The sequence below is a fragment of the Octopus sinensis genome, linkage group LG2 (genome assembly GCF_006345805.1).
Source record: "Octopus sinensis linkage group LG2, ASM634580v1, whole genome shotgun sequence".
NCBI lineage: Eukaryota > Metazoa > Mollusca > Cephalopoda > Octopoda > Octopodidae > Octopus > Octopus sinensis.
This window is the reverse complement of record NC_042998.1, coordinates 43,244,115-43,264,114: the sequence shown is the minus strand read 5'-3', so window position 1 is coordinate 43,264,114 and position 20,000 is coordinate 43,244,115. Positions and strand designations below refer to the sequence as shown.

The 20,000-nt window shown below is 36.5% G+C and overlaps 1 protein-coding gene across 6 annotated transcripts in view; it reads right to left on the bottom strand.

The window, feature by feature from the left end:
* Positions 1-20,000, bottom strand: part of LOC115232521 (innexin unc-9-like) — a 116,534-nt gene that overhangs the window by 26,813 nt on the left and 69,721 nt on the right. Inside the window, exon 1 of one of the 6 annotated variants that reach the window (XM_036512731.1) lies at positions 16,529-16,554. The exons of 4 other annotated variants lie outside the window; for them this stretch is intronic. In XM_036512731.1, the coding sequence (XP_036368624.1) occupies positions 16,529-16,539 (11 nt within the window). In that variant the 5' untranslated portion in view covers positions 16,540-16,554. Of the gene's footprint in view, positions 1-640; positions 934-16,528; positions 16,555-20,000 lie in introns of those variants that run through there. One more of the 6 variants, XM_029802433.2, reaches the window with a different exon arrangement.

The following is a 20,000-nucleotide window of genomic DNA, read 5'->3' as shown; positions in this document are numbered from 1 at the left end:
ATACACGTATATATACATGTGCACGTACATACCAATACATATATACATATATATATAATATATATATATATATATAATATTATATATATATATATAATATATATATATATATATATAAATGTATATACGTTTTATGAATATGTATATATATATATATATATATATACATATATACATATATATATATATTTTGATATGTATATATATCTATACACATATATATGTTATATATATATATTTTTTTATATGTAATATACACATATATATGTTATATATATATATATTACATATATACACACATGCATATATATATATATATATGTATATATATGTACATATATATATATCATATATATACACACACATATACATAATAAACACATACCCAACACACACACACACACATATATATATATATATGCATATACGTATCTTTATACATATATGTATACACACGCGCGCACATATATTTATATACATATACATATACATATGTATACAAATTGTATGGTAAGAAAATTAATTAAAACACAGCATTTAAAATGAAGTTAGCTGAAGGCATGAATGAAAACAAATAAGCCACAAAAACAAAACACACACACACAAACGCATCTACACTCTTTTATAAAGAAATACTTACACTGTAAAGAAATTATCGTCACTAGTACTCACTGGTATCGACATTTTGGTTTGTGCCTGAGGTGTAAATGTTATCCCAAGAGAAAAATATTTATTAATCAACACAATCAATATGTTTATACGTCCGTAGTCTTCATGACAAGTATGTCACCTAGAAGGATAGGAAGTGCTAAACTGAAAGTTATATAAATGGGAATTTTTAAGTGAGGACAAGTGTGAGGCCATTTGCTATAAATATCGTAGGGAAAGCACAACACATGAATGTAAATGTTTTTGTCATATCGAAATGTTTTTGACAGTCATTGGAAAGTTATCAGAAAACAGTGATAAAATATCAACAATATCAACAACGGCAGTAAGTTCAGAGAAAAAGACTGCTCTAGTATAGTTATCAAACCTATGCTAATGCAGGTTTCATCTAAAAAATCGAGCCAATGAGATTCAAGATAAATTAGTGTTAATCACTCTACATTTTTTACGACTAATAGCTCTCTAAAAATAAGTGTTTTCAAATTTTGACTGAAGGGTCAGTGGGTAAGTCGATAAGATCGACTCCAGTGCTCAACTGGTACTAATTTATCAACCCCGAAAGTAGGAAAGACAAAGTCGACCTTGGCGGAATTTAAACTCAGTAAGTGAAGACGGACGAAATGTTGTTAAGCATTTTTGCCAACGTACTAACAGATTCTACAAGCTCGCTGCCTTAGCTCTTAATGATAATAACAATTATTTGTAGTTTCATAAACACAAGACCACAGACTATCCCACATACAAAGCATAGAAAAATATGCATCTCAAAAGCTAAAGTGCCTATCCAGGAGCTGAAAATAGTTCAGCTTTCAATTGCTGCTAACTTACCACGTAATCTGAGTAAGACAACGAAATAGCGTCCTCACATTTGGGGCGGTGCATCCAAAAAGGAACCAACCTATTAAATGGTAAATATATATTTATTAACAAGCTACAACCTCTGGTCCATAGACGTCTCCTCGCTCTATTAGAACGACCTCTCAGTTTCAGAATTCTTGTACGCTGTATTCCAATTTCCTAGGACAATATTAAGTATTATTCCAGACTTCTGTCGCCAGAATATCAACCTTCTGGAATTCCTTACCCACGCCATCCACGTTTTTCTTGCCGATATCTACTTAGAGGTATTCAAACACTATTTCGACCGTATCAGTCAGTCTCCGATGGCTTGTCAAGATGTAGGACACTATCTTATCCACCTGAATAAATATTTATGAATAAAGGTCTAAGTGAAAGGTAATTTGATTAAATCGAACCCAGTACTTGAGTAACATTTATTTTATCTATTGTATATTTTGTGACGAGTGGGGACCGGCATGTCAAAGAATAAAGTCGAAGTGTTCTCTGCGTGTCGTAAAAGGCGACTTGGAGAGGTTGAGGTAGGATTTGCACTTTGATCTTATAAAACCATCACCAGCAACAACTTCGCAAATAGATCCATGACTTGAAGGGTTGTCGCCTGAGTAGTGTAAAGATGTAATCCGCCAAAAGTAGGGAATCACAAACAAATGGTGGATGCAGCAACACGTTGTTACAGCGCATGCTTCCATACTACTACTACTTAATTTTTAAGAAGTCGTGGAGTATCTAATGAGATTTGTACGCAAAAAGGAAACAACCGTAGCTCAAATATTTACAAGGCATTTATTCCATACGCATGATGGATAATCCTGAGTATGATACTTTCCTACATAGCTACTATATATGTGATGATTATGATAATTTCTTACATCGGTACTGTATATATATATATATATATATATATATATATAGCATGTTAAGGTTTGCCTACCAATACAAATGAAGACTGAATACGGTGGACTCTTCGGAAGAAACTTTCATGGCTCACTGCAGATGAAGGCGGCTGCAGCAATGCATTGCGGAGTTCAGGGAGTAAGATGAAACAAACAAGATATCTTATTCATTCGCTGCATTGGTCTGCATCCCTAGTCTTCTTGATCTGGTTTTACCACTGGGTTAAAGATGATCAAGGACGAGAGAATGAAGTTGACTGTGCGCAACTCTTCTTCATTATAAACAAAGCAACCGCGCAAGCCATCAGTCATCCTTAACGGTGATCAGATGGTTTTTGCTGCTCCGACGGACAAACATGACTGCACACACACACACACACACACACACACACACACACACACACACATATCGTGTACCTTTACTCCGTTTCTTTCTGATAAAGGTAATTATACGTTGAACTTCCTGTAACGCTGAGGTGCTGTGACTTACCCGATGAACCCCTATCCATGATGACATCTCCGCACAATGGTATCTTGGTTTTCTGAGGAGTATGCGCACAGCTCATTACCAAATCAGTTTCCATATACTTCAAAGATGATCCTGGACTCAAATCTACAGTATCCGATTCTCCCTTTCACTAGTAGACGCTATTCATTGGTCTACTGCCATGCCGAATATTAGGCACACTTCTTTTTCTCTCTTAAAGGTTACTATATCCGGCCTTTCGTGCTCTAACACCTTGTCTGTCTAGACGTCGTAGTCCGAGAAGATTTTTGCCTTCCCCTTTTCGTCCATTACATTTTGGTGTGTATTTTGGTACCAAGCAACCGTTACATCGTATCCATACTTCCGGCATAGTAGCCAGTGAAGGTTTTGGGCTACCTTGTCGTGTCTGTGCTTGTACTCTTTCTGCGCAAGACTTTCACAAGCACTAACAATGTGAGTCACGCTTTCGACCCTCTTCCCACACATTCTGCAGAGGTTCGTTGCACTTGTATGATATATATCCCTTTTATCATCATCATCATCATTATTAAGAGGGCGGCGAGCTAGCAGAATCGTAAGCACGCCGTGCAAAATGTTTACCAGCATTCCGTCCATCTTTGCGTTTTGAGTCCAAATTCTGCTGAGGTGGACTTTGTCTTTCATCCTTTCGGGGTCGATAAATTAAGTACCAGTTGCATTATGGGGTCGATCTAATCGACTGGGCCCCCTCCCCAAAAATTTCAGGCCTTGTGCTTAGAGCAGAAAAGATCATTATTATTATTATTATTATCCGCCAAGGTCGACTTTGCCATTCATCCTTTTGGTTTCGATAAAATAAGTACCAATGAAAGACTGGGGTCGATGTAATTGACTAGTCCCCTCCCACCCACCCCCTAATTTGAGGCCTTGTGCTTCCAGTAGGAAGGATTATTATTATTATTATTATTATTATTATTATTATTATTATCCGCCAAGGTCGACTTTGCCATTCATCCTTTTGGTTTCGATAAAATAAGTACCAATGAAAGACTGGGGTCGATGTAATTGACTAGTCCCCTCCCACCCACCCCCTAATTTGAGGCCTTGTGCTTCCAGTAGGAAGGATTATTATTATTATTATTATTATTATTATTATTATTATCCACCAAGGTTGACTTTGCCTTTCATCCTTTCGGGGTCGATTAAAAAAGTACTAGTTACACACTGGGGTCGATGTAATCGACTTAATCCCCTCCCCAAGTTACCTTTGTAGCAAAAATTTGAAATCATTATTATTATTATTATTATTATTATCATTATTATTATTATTAATATTGAAAGAATGGCAGAATGACAGAAAAATCACATTGGAACGCTCCACCAACTTTCGAATTTATAATGTGTCCCAAAGCTTTAAATGTTAAAAAAAACCATCATTTGTATATCTGAATTCTACACACACACACACACACACACACACACATATCAATAATAATAATAATAATAATAATAATAATAATAATAATAATAATGATGATTACGAAGTAGCATTAGTACTAACTTTAATTATTTTTAATAAATATATCATATATATATATACATATATTTATAACGTGAATCATGATTTAAAAGTTACAGACTGCAAATCTTCTCTATCATGGATACCTCGGCAATCATTTCTTCTTAATTTACAATAAACAGCATTTTTGAATTTCATTGATTACTAGAAAATTAGTCATTTATCAAACGAATACATTCGCGCGTGCACGAGTGTGCACACACACACACACACACACACACACACACACACACACACACACACGTCAATATATAGAGAAACGAGAAAAAGTACTTAATACTAAGCATAGAGTGATATCAATTTTACACGACTTCGAGATTTACCTTTCAGCTTCTATTTAAATTGGTGTGTGTGTGTGTGTGTGTGTGTGTGTGTGTGGTGTGTGTGTGTGTGTGCTTGTGTTTATGTGTGTGTGTGCGTGTGTATGTGTATACATGTGTGCTTGCATGTATGTGTGTGTGTGTTCATGTGTATGTGTGTGTACATGAGTGCATGTTGTTTGTTTTGTTTATTCCTTCTCGAGCCATGCCTGGCTCATAAGGGCCGGTTTCCCGGTTTCCTTGGCGTATAGATTCCCCACCTGGACGGGACGTCGGTTCGTCGCAGGTGAGCTGCAAGATACAGGAGGAAAGAGTGAGAGAAAGTTGTGGCGAAAGAGTCAGCAGATGTTCGCCATTACCTTCTGCCGGAGCCGCGTGGAGCTTAGGTGTTGCGCTCATAAACACACACATCGCCCGGTCTGAGATTCGAACCCGCGATCCCTCGACCGCGAGTTCGCTGCTCTAACAACTAGGCCATGTGCCTCCACACATGCGTGCAAGTGTGTTCACTTGCATTATGTGTTTGTGTGTGTGTGTGTGTGTGTATGTGTGTGTGTGAGATAAATAATGATTATACCTTCCCAGACCATCCTGTTCAATAAGTCGTCCGTCCAGTCAAATGGAAAAAAATCGTGACCTAGGCTGAATTTCTATTTACCTAATGTAAAAGTATATGCATATCAGACACAACACACTTGTAACACTCGGTTGTATTGAGTATATTTTTGTTTTTATACTACAAAATAAACAAATGCTCTTTGTATGTATCTATGACTATGATTTTTCTTTGAGCTATATTTAAGTTCTTCTTGAGAGAGTTCAAGCCGGTGGTCAACAAAGCGACAAGACATTTTGAGTTAAAAGAGTTCCCGGTGTTTGTAAATATGTGGTTGTGTTGGTGCGTTGGTTGACCAGTCAGTGCATACACCCAAGTGTGTGCATTCTTTTCACACACGAATCTCTCATGGAATGTCTTGCAAACTTTGGATATAGTCTAGTGTGTAATCTATGTGATCACATGTGATCACATGATGTTGCTACACGTCGCTGGTCACAATGCGTCTTGGCATTGTTTTAGCCTTCAAATGACGCCACCCCGCTGGCTAAGAGAGCAGGCCAACAGAAGAAAGAGTGAGAGAAAGTTGTGGCGAAAGAGTACGGCAGGGATCGGCACCACCCACTGCCGGAGCCTCGTGGAGCTTTAGGTGTCTTCGCTCAATAAACACTCACAACGCCCGGTCTGGGAATCGAAACCGCGATCCTACGACCACGAGTCCGCTGCCCTTACCACTGGGCCATTGCGCCTTCACGTAATCTATGTATGTGTATGAATGTATGGATGAATTTATGTATGCATCCATGTCAGATTACTCCTAGCGCTACTGGTAACATATAACCAATTACAGCCTGTTGCATGGTTAAGCCGTCAGCGACTAACTAGCAACCCTATCAAATCTGCTTGGTAGGGAGGATAGTTTTCGTTGTACACTGTACAAGATGAAAAACAAGACCTGTCAAAGAACAGGTGAACTGGGTTGAGGCAACAACCATACAACAACTGGGAATAAGAGAACCCAAGTCTTTGTTTAGACATCTCGCTACGAGAATGAAATTCCGAAATAACACCCGCCTCATGGCGAATTTCTTGCTCTTGCAAGTGTCTGGATACTTAGCTTTGTAGGCGACAGACTTAGTGGTGTCGTACAAGATGTTATTGACTTTAAATTTCAGCTCATAAAGCCACTGATTTCAGTATCTGGGATAGTGGTTTTCAACCTGCGGTCCGCGGGCTCCTGATGGTCTTGTGTAATCATTCCATCTCTGAACTTCTGGGTAATGTATGTATGTATGTATGCGTATGTGCGTATATATATATATATATATATATATATATATATAGAAAATAGTAAAAAGTGAAAAAACTATAGAAGGCTTGTTTTAAAAGGTTAAAAAATATATTTGAGTCATTATGTCAGAAGAATGTTATAAAATTTTTTCATACAGTGACATAGTTTTTGAAGAAATCTCTTTTGAAGAAATTTCTTCAAAAACTGTCACTGTATGAAAAAATTTTATAACATTCTTCTGACATAATGACTCAAATATATATTTTTTAACCTTAAAACAAGCCTTCTGTAGTTTTTTCACTTTTTACTATTTTCTATATATTCAACCACGTGCTTTCACACACCAACTTTCTCAGCTAGATATATATATATATATATATATATATATACGGAGCAAATAATTCACGAGGAAAAATAATTCATGAAAAAATCATTTGCGAAGATACCACTGACTCTGTTATCATCTAGTGTAATAATTTAAAAATGATAATAACAGAATCAATAATGTAAGCAGTTGCAGACTCTAAAAAAAAAAAAAAGCATTAAATAGCTGAAGAATTAAAATTAATCAAAGACATACCAAGTAAATCTGCCTGCTGGAAATAAGAGTTTTGACTGTTATTTCCACCAGGTGGACATATCTGGTATGTCCTTTGATTAATTTTAATCCTTCAGCTATATATATATATGTACACAAACACACACACACACACACATGTGTATATATATATATATTAGAATATTAGAAGAAATGAGGTACTCAGAAATTCGGATGGTTTTATATTTACAGATATTGATTTGTATATTACATGTTTTTATACATCATTTAACTTATATCATATATCATATATTAGCGCTTTCGTCCATTCTGGTGGATTTTTCAAATTGCGTCCATTCTGGTGAATCCAGCGCTAATATATGATATAAGTTATATGATGTATAAAAACATGTAATATACAAATAAATATCTGTAAATATAAAACCATCCGAATTTCTGAGTACCTCATTTCTTCTAATATAAAATACCTGTACATCATCTCCAAACTAATATATATATATATATATATATATATATATATATGTATGTATGTGTAAAGTATGTATTATGTATCCGTGTGAATGTTTGTATGTATATGTTTGCAAGTATGTATGAATGCATGCATGTATATTTTTATTATGTCTGTATGCACGTATATGTGCGTATGTCTGTATGCACGCATATGTGCGTATGTATGTGTAGGTATGCATGTATGTGTGTATGCATGCATATATGCTTTATGTATGTATGTTTGTATGTATTGTGTAATATGTATGTGTATATATTATGTTTGTATGTAAGTATGCGTGTATGTATGTGTGCATGCATGTATTTTGCATATGTATGTATTATGCTTGTGTGTGTGTTTTATGCATGTATGCAATATGTAAGCATATATGTATGTGTGTATGCACATAGGCATGTGTGTATGTATGTTTGTATTTATTGTGTATTATGTATATGTATGTATGCATTGTGTATCATATATGTATGTATATACGTATGTGTGCATGTATGTATGCATCTATGCATGTATGTATGCATGCATGAATGCATGTACGTATGCTTGTATGTTTGTATGCCTGCATGAATGTATGTATGTATGTATGTATGTATGTATGTATGTATGTATGTATGTATGTATGTATGTATGTATGTATGTATGTATGTATGTATGTATGTGTGTGTGTACGTGGGTAGGTATGTATGTACGTATGTAAGTTTGTAAGTTTGATTGCGAAAATTGAACAATTAGGTTTAACTTATCACGCTTATTTAAAAGTCAGCAAAAAAATGATAATACAAATAGCCTACACTCAATAGAATAGTGATTAAGAGAGTGAGTGGTTAAATGAAGAAGCGACTAAATGAAAGAGTAGTTAAATGAGGGAGTGAGTAAATGAGAGAGTGAGCGGATGAGTGGGTGAGAAAACGTGTGAGTGATTGAGAGCTGCTGTGGATGTCAATAGATGCAATTAATGAGGAAATCGATCAGCAGGAAGCGTATGATAGCTTGAAAAGAAAAATATATATATTTTACACAGTGAATTAATGACACACAAATACACACATACAGTAGCGTAGCTAGGTGGAATGGAAAGAGGGGCGGTTCTCCGCAGGAGACTCTTTTGTCGGGACGGCACTTTTGGGTCTGCACGGGCTGGAGGGACTGATAAACTGAAGAGCTGCCCTGGGAGGCACACATTCCAGCTACGCCACTGCATACATACACAGAGATATATTATTTCAGCTGTTGTAATCGTTACAAGCACACAAACATAAACCCATATTTAAAACAAAGAGTATTATTTAAGCTATTAATCATCGTCACAAACCAAAGAAAATAAGAATTTAAACGTTTTTAATTATACACTACAAAGATTATAAGAATCCCACTTATTCGTGTTCCTTATTTAGGCGGATGGTGGTGTAGTATTTGACGAAAATATGTTAAAATTCATCTCGGTCTGAATTCAGATCATGAGGTGTCAGTAATTCGACTAACAAAACTACCTGCTAAGTGAATTAGCAGATATGTGGCTGAGTATTCCACAGACACATAAATCCTTAGTGTAATTCCAAATTACAGTTAGTGTGATGCAGTGTGATAATGTTGTACCTTTGAATTAAATGTAAAATCAATTCGAAAGGCTTCAATACAATTTCCGTCAACCCGATTTTACTCACAAGGTATGGGTCGACTATAGAAAGTTACATTTAACGAAGATGCCACGCAGTAGAATCGAACTCGGGTTCACGTGATTGCAAAGCGAACTTCATAACCATTTGGTCATATTGCTCCTACAATGCAAATCATACGGTGCCACTCCAGTGTTCGGTCTACCTGGTCATTTACACAGCGCAAACTACAGATACTACGGTTGACTGTACGCTAAAGTAACACCGAATATAAAATGCAAGCAAAATCTGGAGCTTTTTAAACGCATAACTATGAATAAAGCATGAACTTTTCCAAGCTAAACTAATATAAAAAATATATTACACGACGATGATTTTTCCATTAGATAGCAGGAATACAGAAAGCTCCTATACATCGTTATCAGGAAGGCGGCGAGCTGGCAGAAACGATAGCATGCCGGGCGAAATGCCTAGCGGTATTTCGTCTGTCTTTGAGTTCAAATTCCGCCGAGGTCGACTTTGCCTTTCATCCTTTCGGGATCGATTAAATAAGTGCCAGTTACGCACTGGGGTCGATATAACCGACTTAATCCGTTTGTCTGTCCTTGTTTGTCACCTCTGCGTGTAACCCCTTGTGGGCAGTAAAGAAATAAGAAACGTTAGCACGCCGGGTTAAATGCTTAGTGGTATTTCGTCTGTTTTTACGTTCTGAGTTCAAATTCCGCCGAGGTCGACTTTGCCTTTCATCCTTTCGGGGTCGATAAATTAAGTACCAGTTGCGTACTGAGGTCGATCTAATCGACTGGCCCCCTCCCCCACCCACCCAAAATTTCGGGCCTTGTGCCTAGAGTAGAAATGGATATATCGTTATCAGGTAACGAATGATGTAATCTAAAGATTAGACTTATGATAAGCCAATTCTGCGAAAAAGAAACATTATTTCTCTGTATTGTTATTTCCATTTACTACTAAGTTGTTTTCTATCAGAGGGGAAAAGGTCGTAATTTAGGCCGAGGAAAAGGTTATTCAAGTTAATCAAACTCAATACTTCATCTCCAAAAGGCAAAGTTGACCTCAGTACAGTTTGAACTTAGTGCATAACGAGCCGTAACGAAAATACTGCAAAGTAATTTGTTTGACGTTCTAACGATTCTGCATAATGCTAGTTTGCTAGATTCCTAGTGTCCTTCTCAATGATGTGAACACCATACATGTTCAGATTGCTTCTCTATTAAATTTTATGCCTTTGTGTGGTTCTTGAAAAGTTCCTGAATCACTTCGGGTGTTACTTTCTGGTCCCAGTCAAGAGATATAATTCTATAGACTTCATTTCAAAAGCCTTCTTTTAAAAAATTGGCAGGGGAACTCCATCCGATCTAGAGTGAAATTGAATATGTTGGGTGGTAGACCCCCTTCAGTCATGAATGACCGTGGGATTGCACCTAGAAAGTTACCCTCCGAGGTACAAGTCTGGGCAAGGTTGTTTTGTGGAAGGCCAGCAGTCGCCCATGCATACCAGCCTCCCCTCTCCACACCACTGATGTTATCCAAGGGAAAGGCAAAGGCCGATACATCTTGGCACCAGTCATGTCGCAACTCATTTCTACAGCTGAGTTAACTGGAGCAACGTGAAATAAAGTGTCTTGCTCAAGAACACAACACGCAGTCCGGAGGGGGAATCGAACTCACAACCTCACGATCGTAAGCTCGACGCTCTAACCACCGAGCCATGCGCCTTCACATACGTTAGGTATATAAACAATTTTCTCCTAAACACATTTGGAGTAACGAGATGAAGCCCTATTAATTTATCGAAACAACTCCAATTTCGAACAATATCAAACTTATAGATCCTACGGTCGTTTCCGTGCCCAACTAATTCAAATTAGAAAAATTAATTTAGTGATTCATAAGGAATATAGTTAATTGAACATTTCATCAGGATCAGAACTTGAAAAAGGAACAACATTAGAAATTCCTGAAAGCACATATATGAATTTAATGCTGAGTTTACCAATGATATATCAACACATTGGCATATATTTCTTTTTACTATCAAGTTCTGACCCTGACGAAATGTTCAATTAACTAAATTCATTATGAATCTCTAATTTAATTTTTCTAATTTGAGTTAATTGGGTATTGAAACGATCTTAGAATCTAGGAGTTTGATATTGTTCGAAATTGGATTTGTTTCAATAAATTGATGTCTGCATATCAATTTCTCCATTTTCTTTTTCTTATACATAAATGGTAATATAACCATATCCATCAATGTGAAACTAACATCTTTTGATATTTCACTGATACACTGAATAAAACCGGGGAACCTGGATGCTGACATCCCTCTAAGAGGTATTCATATCCACGAAATAATTATTATATATCGTTGCTATTATGCAAAAGTGTTGTAAGTCCAAAACGTTGCGTTTTCAGAGAACAAAAAAATAGTTTCACAAGAATAGAAAAGTTCTTAACCAAAACAGAAGAGTACATTAGTGTACTTCTCATGCCAGATTTCAACCTGCCCAATGTGAAATGGCCCGAGGGCCTTTTTCCCTCAGGAATGACGCGATATGAGCAAATTCAGGTAGAATCCCTACTCAACCTCACCAACAATTTATATATGGAGCAAATAATACTCCAACTAACCAGGACAAACAATATACTTGATCTATGCTTCGCAAACAATGTGGATCTCATCCATAATGTGAAAGTGACACCGACGCTAATCTCGGATCACAACATAATAGAGCTGACCAAAGGAACCCACAGACATGCAGCCTATGAGAAGCACCCAAAACCTATCCAGTCTGAAGTACCACAAAGCAGACTGGAAATCAATTGAGGAGATCACCAAAGAGACTGGTTCCAATGTCTCTCTCTATATCCGACAGAGACATGAAATTGAAAACTTTCATGTCCGTGCTACAATTTTTTTCCCAGGGAGAAAAGACTATGCACCAAAAAAAAAAAAAACAAGATTCCCAAGGAGAGGAAAGTTCTTATGAGACGGCGTACAAAGATTGCAAAGCGCCTCAACAGAGAACTCAACGACTGTGAAAAACCCCGCCTGGAAACAACACCACTGGAGATTGAGAAACAACTGAAGCAGTCCCATGAGAAAGAAAGACACAGAGAAGCCTAGATTATAAGAAATATAAAATCAGACCGTAAAGCCTTCCTTAAGTACTCTAATGGGACTGTCTCTGTGCATTGCAGGGTAAGGCCACTCCTTCAAAAAGTTGGCTCCCTCACGGGAAACCCAATGAGGATAACAGAAACATTGAATGAACGGTTCCAAAGTGTCTTCTTATGGCACATGCAAGTTATCAAACCTTTAGAACTCTTTACTGCTACAGAATCTGAACGGGAAGCAGTAACAATTGATTACATCAACATCAAAGAAAAGGATGTAATGCTAGCAATAGATGGTATAGATGCAAACTCAGCTGCTCGTCCAGATGGATTCCAAGCAATCCTCCTCAAGTCGTGCATATGAGTCCTTGCAAAATCTTTGCAACTACTTTTCCAAATCTTTCTTGCAAATGGTAAGCGCCCGGCCAAACTAAAGGCGGGAATAGCCTATCCATAAATGAGGAAGCAGAGCAGATGCTAAAAACTATAGGGCTATCTCTCTAACCTCACACGTCAGCAAAGTCATGGACGAATAGTCCGAAGGAAATTAATGGCATTCCTTGAAGAGAATGACTTGCTGACTGACAGAACCCTGGAGGCGTTGTGCATCTACAACGTGAGTTGGACGCAATATACAGGTGAGCTGGGGAAAATAACATGCAGTTTAATGCTGGAAAATTCAAAGCCCTGCGCTACCGACACAGGAAACTCAATGAAAAGCAGATAGGATAAACTGGCTCAGGAAGGATTCCAATCCCCGAATCAAAATCAGTGCGTGACCTGGGCATCGGCATGAGTAATGATGCATCTTTCCAAGTGCACGTTACTAAGTTGGCAATAAAATGTAGACATCTGGCCGGGTGGATCCTTCGAACTTTCAAAACAAGAGAAAAGGAAACCATGATGGCCTCTGGAGGACTTTCGTTCTCAGCCGTCTGGACTACTGCTCCCAGCGAAGCTACACAAAGAAGATCTATACAGTGCGACATATCAGCTACTGGAAGAGACTGAAAGAGTTAAGACTCTCCTCACTGGAACGAAGGCAGGAAAGATATGCAATAACATATATTGGAAAATCCACCAAATGTCACATATCAGAGGCAGTTAAGTGAGTGAGTAGTAAAGTAAATGGCGGTGCCCAGCATGGCCGCAGTACTTGGACTGACACTAAAAGAATATATATATATATATATATATATTATATATATATATATATATATATATATATATAATATATAATTTTTTTGCTGAACCCTAATTATATAAAGTAATGTTTAAATTTACCGTAAATGGTCCTTTTACATACTGAACACTGCTTGGTAAAATTATTAATTACTAATTAATTAATTAATTTTACCCTTATTATTATTGACTATATATATATATATATATATATAATATATATATATATATATATATATAACGATGAAGTGTTGCTCTCACATCTGGGACGGTGCTGCTATAGAATATCCATACATCCTAGGTCAACGTTCAATAAACAGCTACCTGACTAACAAGCATTAAATCACTCAGGCACACATCGGCTTCACGCCCACAGCTGTGCTGATACCTCCCTGATTATTTTCTATTGCTACTATAAGTTTCTTCTTCCCGAAGACAGCGGGACCCAAACCACTTACACTAAGGCATTGATGGCCCACTCATATCCTCTTCTCATCACACATGTTACACCTACCCCTACTCTCAGGCCTCGCACTAATCACTACACTTAATATTTTCTTCACAGAACGTCGACCCTGTATTTCCTTCTTATCTGGGTGTGAAAGAAAGAAATATCCATAACTCTCCTTAATTTGTGATGAATATGAAACATTTTGTTACAATTCAAATTGTCTTCTTGGGTCAAAAGTGGCAACAGAGGTCATTTATTTGGGCAAGGGCTTTAGTGTTGTTGTGGATAAAATGCGGTTTCATCGATCTTGATAGGATAAGAGTCCATTCAACTGACCGGATACTGTGAAATATCCCAATTCTCGTAAATCAGAGAGAGAGAATGCGGGTGGTTAAATGTGGGTATATAGATTTACGTGCAGAGTCCTTCGAGCGGTCGATATTCATATGCAAGGTAAGAACTTAGACGTTTATTTACATTTTAGTAATTAACTATCTAATTAAATAAATTCAAGATTTCACACTAGTGAAGCCGATTTACATCAGTGTAAACCTATGTGAAACCGATTTACATCGGTGACCCATTTGAGAGAGAGAGATAGAGAGAGAGGAGAGAGAGAGAGAGAGAGAGAGAGAGAGAGGAGGGTAAACTGTGGTGTAATTTGTAGAAAACGAAATAAATTTTTGTAACGTTCATAGCTGTAATTGAAATAGCATCACTCGCCATATGCTAAATAAGGTTCTAATATGCTTGTTTGACTTTAACCTTACACTGCTTACAATAAACAAAGATGATGTAACACCTTTCTGTTTCATCTTTCGTTTCTCATTATTAAGGGTTTCGTGCTGACAATTCAACATAATTTAAAACCAATTTCCTTTTTACAGTTCTTGTACCTACTCTTAAGTTCACATATATGCACATAGTGTTACAGTGCACATTACCTCTTCTTTTCCTTATTATCAGTAGCTTCTGTATCATTTCGAACAACAGTGACAAGTTGTTATACACTATTATCAACTATTCTTGATATAAATTTTATTCTGCAGTATAGTTTGATTATGTGGAGGCACGTGGCTTAGTGGTTAGGGTGTCAGCATCATGATCGTAAGATTGTGGTTTCGATTCCTGGACCGAGTGACGCGTTGTGTTCTTGAGCAAAACACTCATTTCACCTTGCTCCAGTCCACTCAGCTGGCAAAAATGAGTAACGCTGCGATGGACTGGCGTCCCGTCTAGCTGGGGAACACATACGCCATAGAAACCGGGCCCATGAGCCAGGTTAGGCTTTAAAAAGGAGGCATTTAATTTTTTTATAGTTTGATTATATTGCACTTTATGCTATATTATTCTTTAACAAAACGTATTTCAAAAAATAACTGATAGCGACACAAGCGGCATTACTACCAAAAGGTAAAATTTATCCCCACTTAAAAGAGGATGTTTTAGAACACAGAATACTGCGATAGTTACCATGAGAGAACTTCTTATATGAATTTCTAGTGCGCATAAGCACTCTTGTTTATATCGCCAGCAGGAGATAATCAACCACCATCGCCGCTACCGGGGCTATTTTATAGAAGTCATTGTTTGGTAGGGTTATAGTTTTAGAGGTAGGAAAGATTAAAGGACTAGAATTTCTTTGTTGCAGTTTCACTGAATGAAGAATTTATCTGTTTCAGTTTCTTTGATAATAAGTAAATCCATTGTGTACAGAAAGAATTTATTCCTGTACACTGAGCAACATGTTTAACAAACTACACTAGTCTCTGTGTTGCGAATGTTTGTGTGTGAATTGATAAATGGTTGCAGAGAAATCTCCGGTGATATCTTTCAAAGAAATCACTTGACAATGATAACCCTATGATCACGACTAGATAAATAGCTCATAAATAGCTCTAAATATTCTGCAGAAGGGAGCGCGGGGTATGTACAAATATGTAATATAATTATAATGCTGATGGTGGAGAGCTGGTTAAAGGCGGCGAGCTTGCAGAAACGTTAGCACGCTGGACGAAAAGTTTTGCGGTATTTCGTCTGCCGCTACGTCCTGAGTACAAATTCCACCGAGGTTGACTTCGCCTTTCATCCTTTCGGGGTCGATTAAATAAGTACCAATTACGCACTGGGGTCGATCCGTTTTTCTGTCCTTGTTTGTCTTCTCTGTGTTTAGCCCCTTGTGGGTAGTAAAGAAATAGAAATAGGTATAGAGTTGGTTATAGCCAGATTGGTTTATAACTTCTCTGAATTGTAAAGCATCATAGATATCGGTGTGTGTGTGTGTGTGTCGTAAAGTTTACCTAACTAATGCATATTGCTTTCTCGTTGTTCAGTGCAGGTAGATTTCAAGCTTAATAATGTTCTAATGTAATTTCTTAACGTGGAGGTAGGAATTAACGTTTCTACAGTGAAACATAAAGAACCAATATATTAGATTTAACTTACAAATAATCCATTCAGCCGGTCCACATGTACATCGCTTTTCCAAACTACAAAACATTTTTAGTATCTGCTAGGCAAATAAAAGGATTTGCTTGTTTACGTGTACAAACATAATCAATTCAATAGCTAAGTAATAGTATATTGATTTTGGCAGCGGAGGAGGGATGTCTATTTGTATTTATTTATTATTTTTATTTTTATTTTTTGACGACTGTTTGTTTAATTACAAGACTAATATTTCTAGTGTTGGTTGAGTAGATGATAGCAACATCAAAGTTGGAACTTCTGCGTGGTCACTGAACTTTCGAGAAATAGTAGCAAAACCTCCATCAAATTGCACACACTGTAGTCTTTAAAAAGCGAAGTACACGCTAAGGAATACCTTAAAACGACGGTAACGTAACCGCTAAACTATCTTCGACCAGAGATAAGCTCGATCGTGGTTGTCTGGTGGTTAAACAACAACAGTAACAAGTGATTCTTATTTTCATGATACAATGTTTGTTCCTTTTCGAGCCATGCCTGGCTCATAAGGGCCGGTTTCCTTGGCGTATAGGTTCCCCACCTGGACGGGAAACCGGTCCGTCGCAGGTGAGCTGCAAGATACAGGAGGAAAGAGTGAGAGAAAGTTGTGGCGAAAGAGTCAGCAGAAGTTTGCCATTACCTTCTGCCGGAGCCGCGGGGAGCTTAGGTGTTTAGCTCATAAACACACACATCGCCCGGTCTGAGATTCGAACCCGCGATCCCTCGACCGCGAGTCCGCTGCTCTAACCACTACACCATGTGCCTCCACTCATGATACAGTAACTTGGAAAAAAAGTGGTTGAAATTTGAACCCAAATGCAGGACAAGACTAACTATATTTCTCAGGTTCTTTCCACCAACATGTCTCCGTTTCCACAATCATGTCACCCTTTACTGTTTCTTAACAAATTTAAAAGGAGAAATTTTATGCTGTTTTCAAATGCATTATTATTCTCTAGGGCAGAGGCCACCATCCTTTTCTGCACCACGGACGGTTTTCATACAAGACAATCTTTTTCCAAGGACCAGGGTATCACACACATGACAAAACAAAATAAAGTGTGTAATATCTAATTATTACATATATAATACATATACGTAGAGGCCAGTGGCTTAGTGGTTATGAGTATTCGTCTCATGATCGTAAGGTTGTGAGTTCGTTTACCGGCGGTGCATTGTGTTCTTGAGCAAGACGCTTTATTTCCCATTGCTCTAGTCCACTCAGCTGGCAAAAATAAGTAGTACCTGTATTTCAAAGGGCCAGCCTTGTCACATTCTGAGTCATGCCGAAATCTCCCTGAGAACTACCGTAAATTCTCGCGTATAGTCCACTCTTCAGTATAATACGCAGGGGATTTTTAGGGGGCTGTACCTCTGAAAAGCCTAAACCTTGTGTATAATACGCACCCCTTCTCTAACTTGAGTCAAGGAGGTCTATGTAACGCCTTTGGTTTGTAAAAATGTATACGGTAACGTCCTTTATTATTATTATTGTATATATATAACATAATGCAAACGTGTAGCTTTTTGATGCATTTTGCTTGCAGAAAATAAAGAAATAACAGTAATAACGTTCAATAAATGCAGCTTACTGCAAGTTATGGATGATTCTTTTATGACTTCATTGCTTTCAAGCTTACCTTAAAGTATTTTCGCGCCCGACATCACAAAATGCGTCTGAATAAACATTGCCGGACAGCAAATAGAGACTCGGACATTGCTTAGAAAATAATTTTCATTTTTAACCTCGTATATAGTACGCACTAGGGATTTTGGCCTTTAAATTTTTTTTTGGGGGGGGGGAATGCAGATTATACTCGAGGATTTACGGTACATTAAGAGTACGCATGTCTTTGGGGTGCTCAGCTACTTGCCCATTAATTTCAAGAGCAAGCAGTTCCGCTGGTCGGGTTAAATGGAAACCTCGTCGTCGAAACCGACGAAGTGCCAATACATATATAATACATATGTAATGCAAAAAACCTTTGTAGACTGCGATATTAACTAAAAAAAATTAAGTTATGTCTTCTTTCTGCGTGGGCCGGTACCAAATGATCGACGACTAGGTGGTCGGGCACTCTTGCTCTAAGATATATTAAAGACTTAATATTTTATTTTTAAAAAGAGAGGGACTTGTTTTGGTGTTCGTGCCAGTTCCAAAAATTATCATTGTAAATTTAGAAATTCCAAAGTTTCCAGCTTTGTATTGTTAACGTGTAGAGTTAAGAACCACTCCTATGCTGAAAAGGTTGGGCAGAATTACCTCCCTTGATTCACAAATGTCAACATAGATTAAATTACACTTGCCAGTGTCGTGCACAATATTGTGTTGACGAAAACAATAGTAAGCCAGGAGATGATTAGTTGGAAAACATAGGAGTTTTTTTCGTTCCTCTCGTTTTTTTTTTTTTTCAAAAAAGGGTGCTAATACTGTGTAAAGCATCATCGAATCAGTTGTTCACCTGCTTTGAAGCCACACGAAATCATAGTAGCTGAACTGAGTCTACTTAAACTCTTTGGTTTCTAATATTTGATTTGCAGAGACAAACATAGTTACATATATATATATATGCACGTGCAAACAGGCACGCATACATGCACATAGGCAAAAACATATATGTGCGCATGTGAGCGTGTGTATATGTGTATGTATACATATATATATTCATGTATATATATAAATATATATGTATATATATATTCTTGTATATATATATACATTTATATACATATATATATTATTGTATATGTAATATATATATATATATATTCTTGTATATATATATACATTTATATACATATATATTATTGTATATGTAATATATATATATATATTACATATACAATAAGATATATATATATTATATATATATATATATTATATATATTACATATACAATAAGATATATATATATAGATAGATATATATATATATATATATATTATTACATATACAATAAGATATATATATATAGATATATATATAGATATATATATATATATATATATATATATATTCTTGTATATATATACATTTATATATATATATTATTGTATATGTATACATTTATATATATATATAAATATACAAAATTTAAAGGACTGACCACTAAAATTGGACCGCCAACATGCTAGATACAGACGTCAAATCGCTATTTTCCACAAAGAATATGTTCTCAAATAATGCTTTGGTTTTGTGCTAAGTTTTTATTTGAGAACATATTCTTTGTGGAAAATAGCGATTTGACGTCTATATCTAGCATGTTGACGGTCCACTTTTAGTGGTCAGTCCTTTAAATTTTGTATGTAAAAATATTTTAATCTTCGGATTTTTTAATATGTTGGGCCACTGGTTTTAATTAATTAATATCAATTTCTACCCTTATTAAATTTTAAATTATATATAAATATATATATTCTTATATACATATATTTAATATATATAAATGTA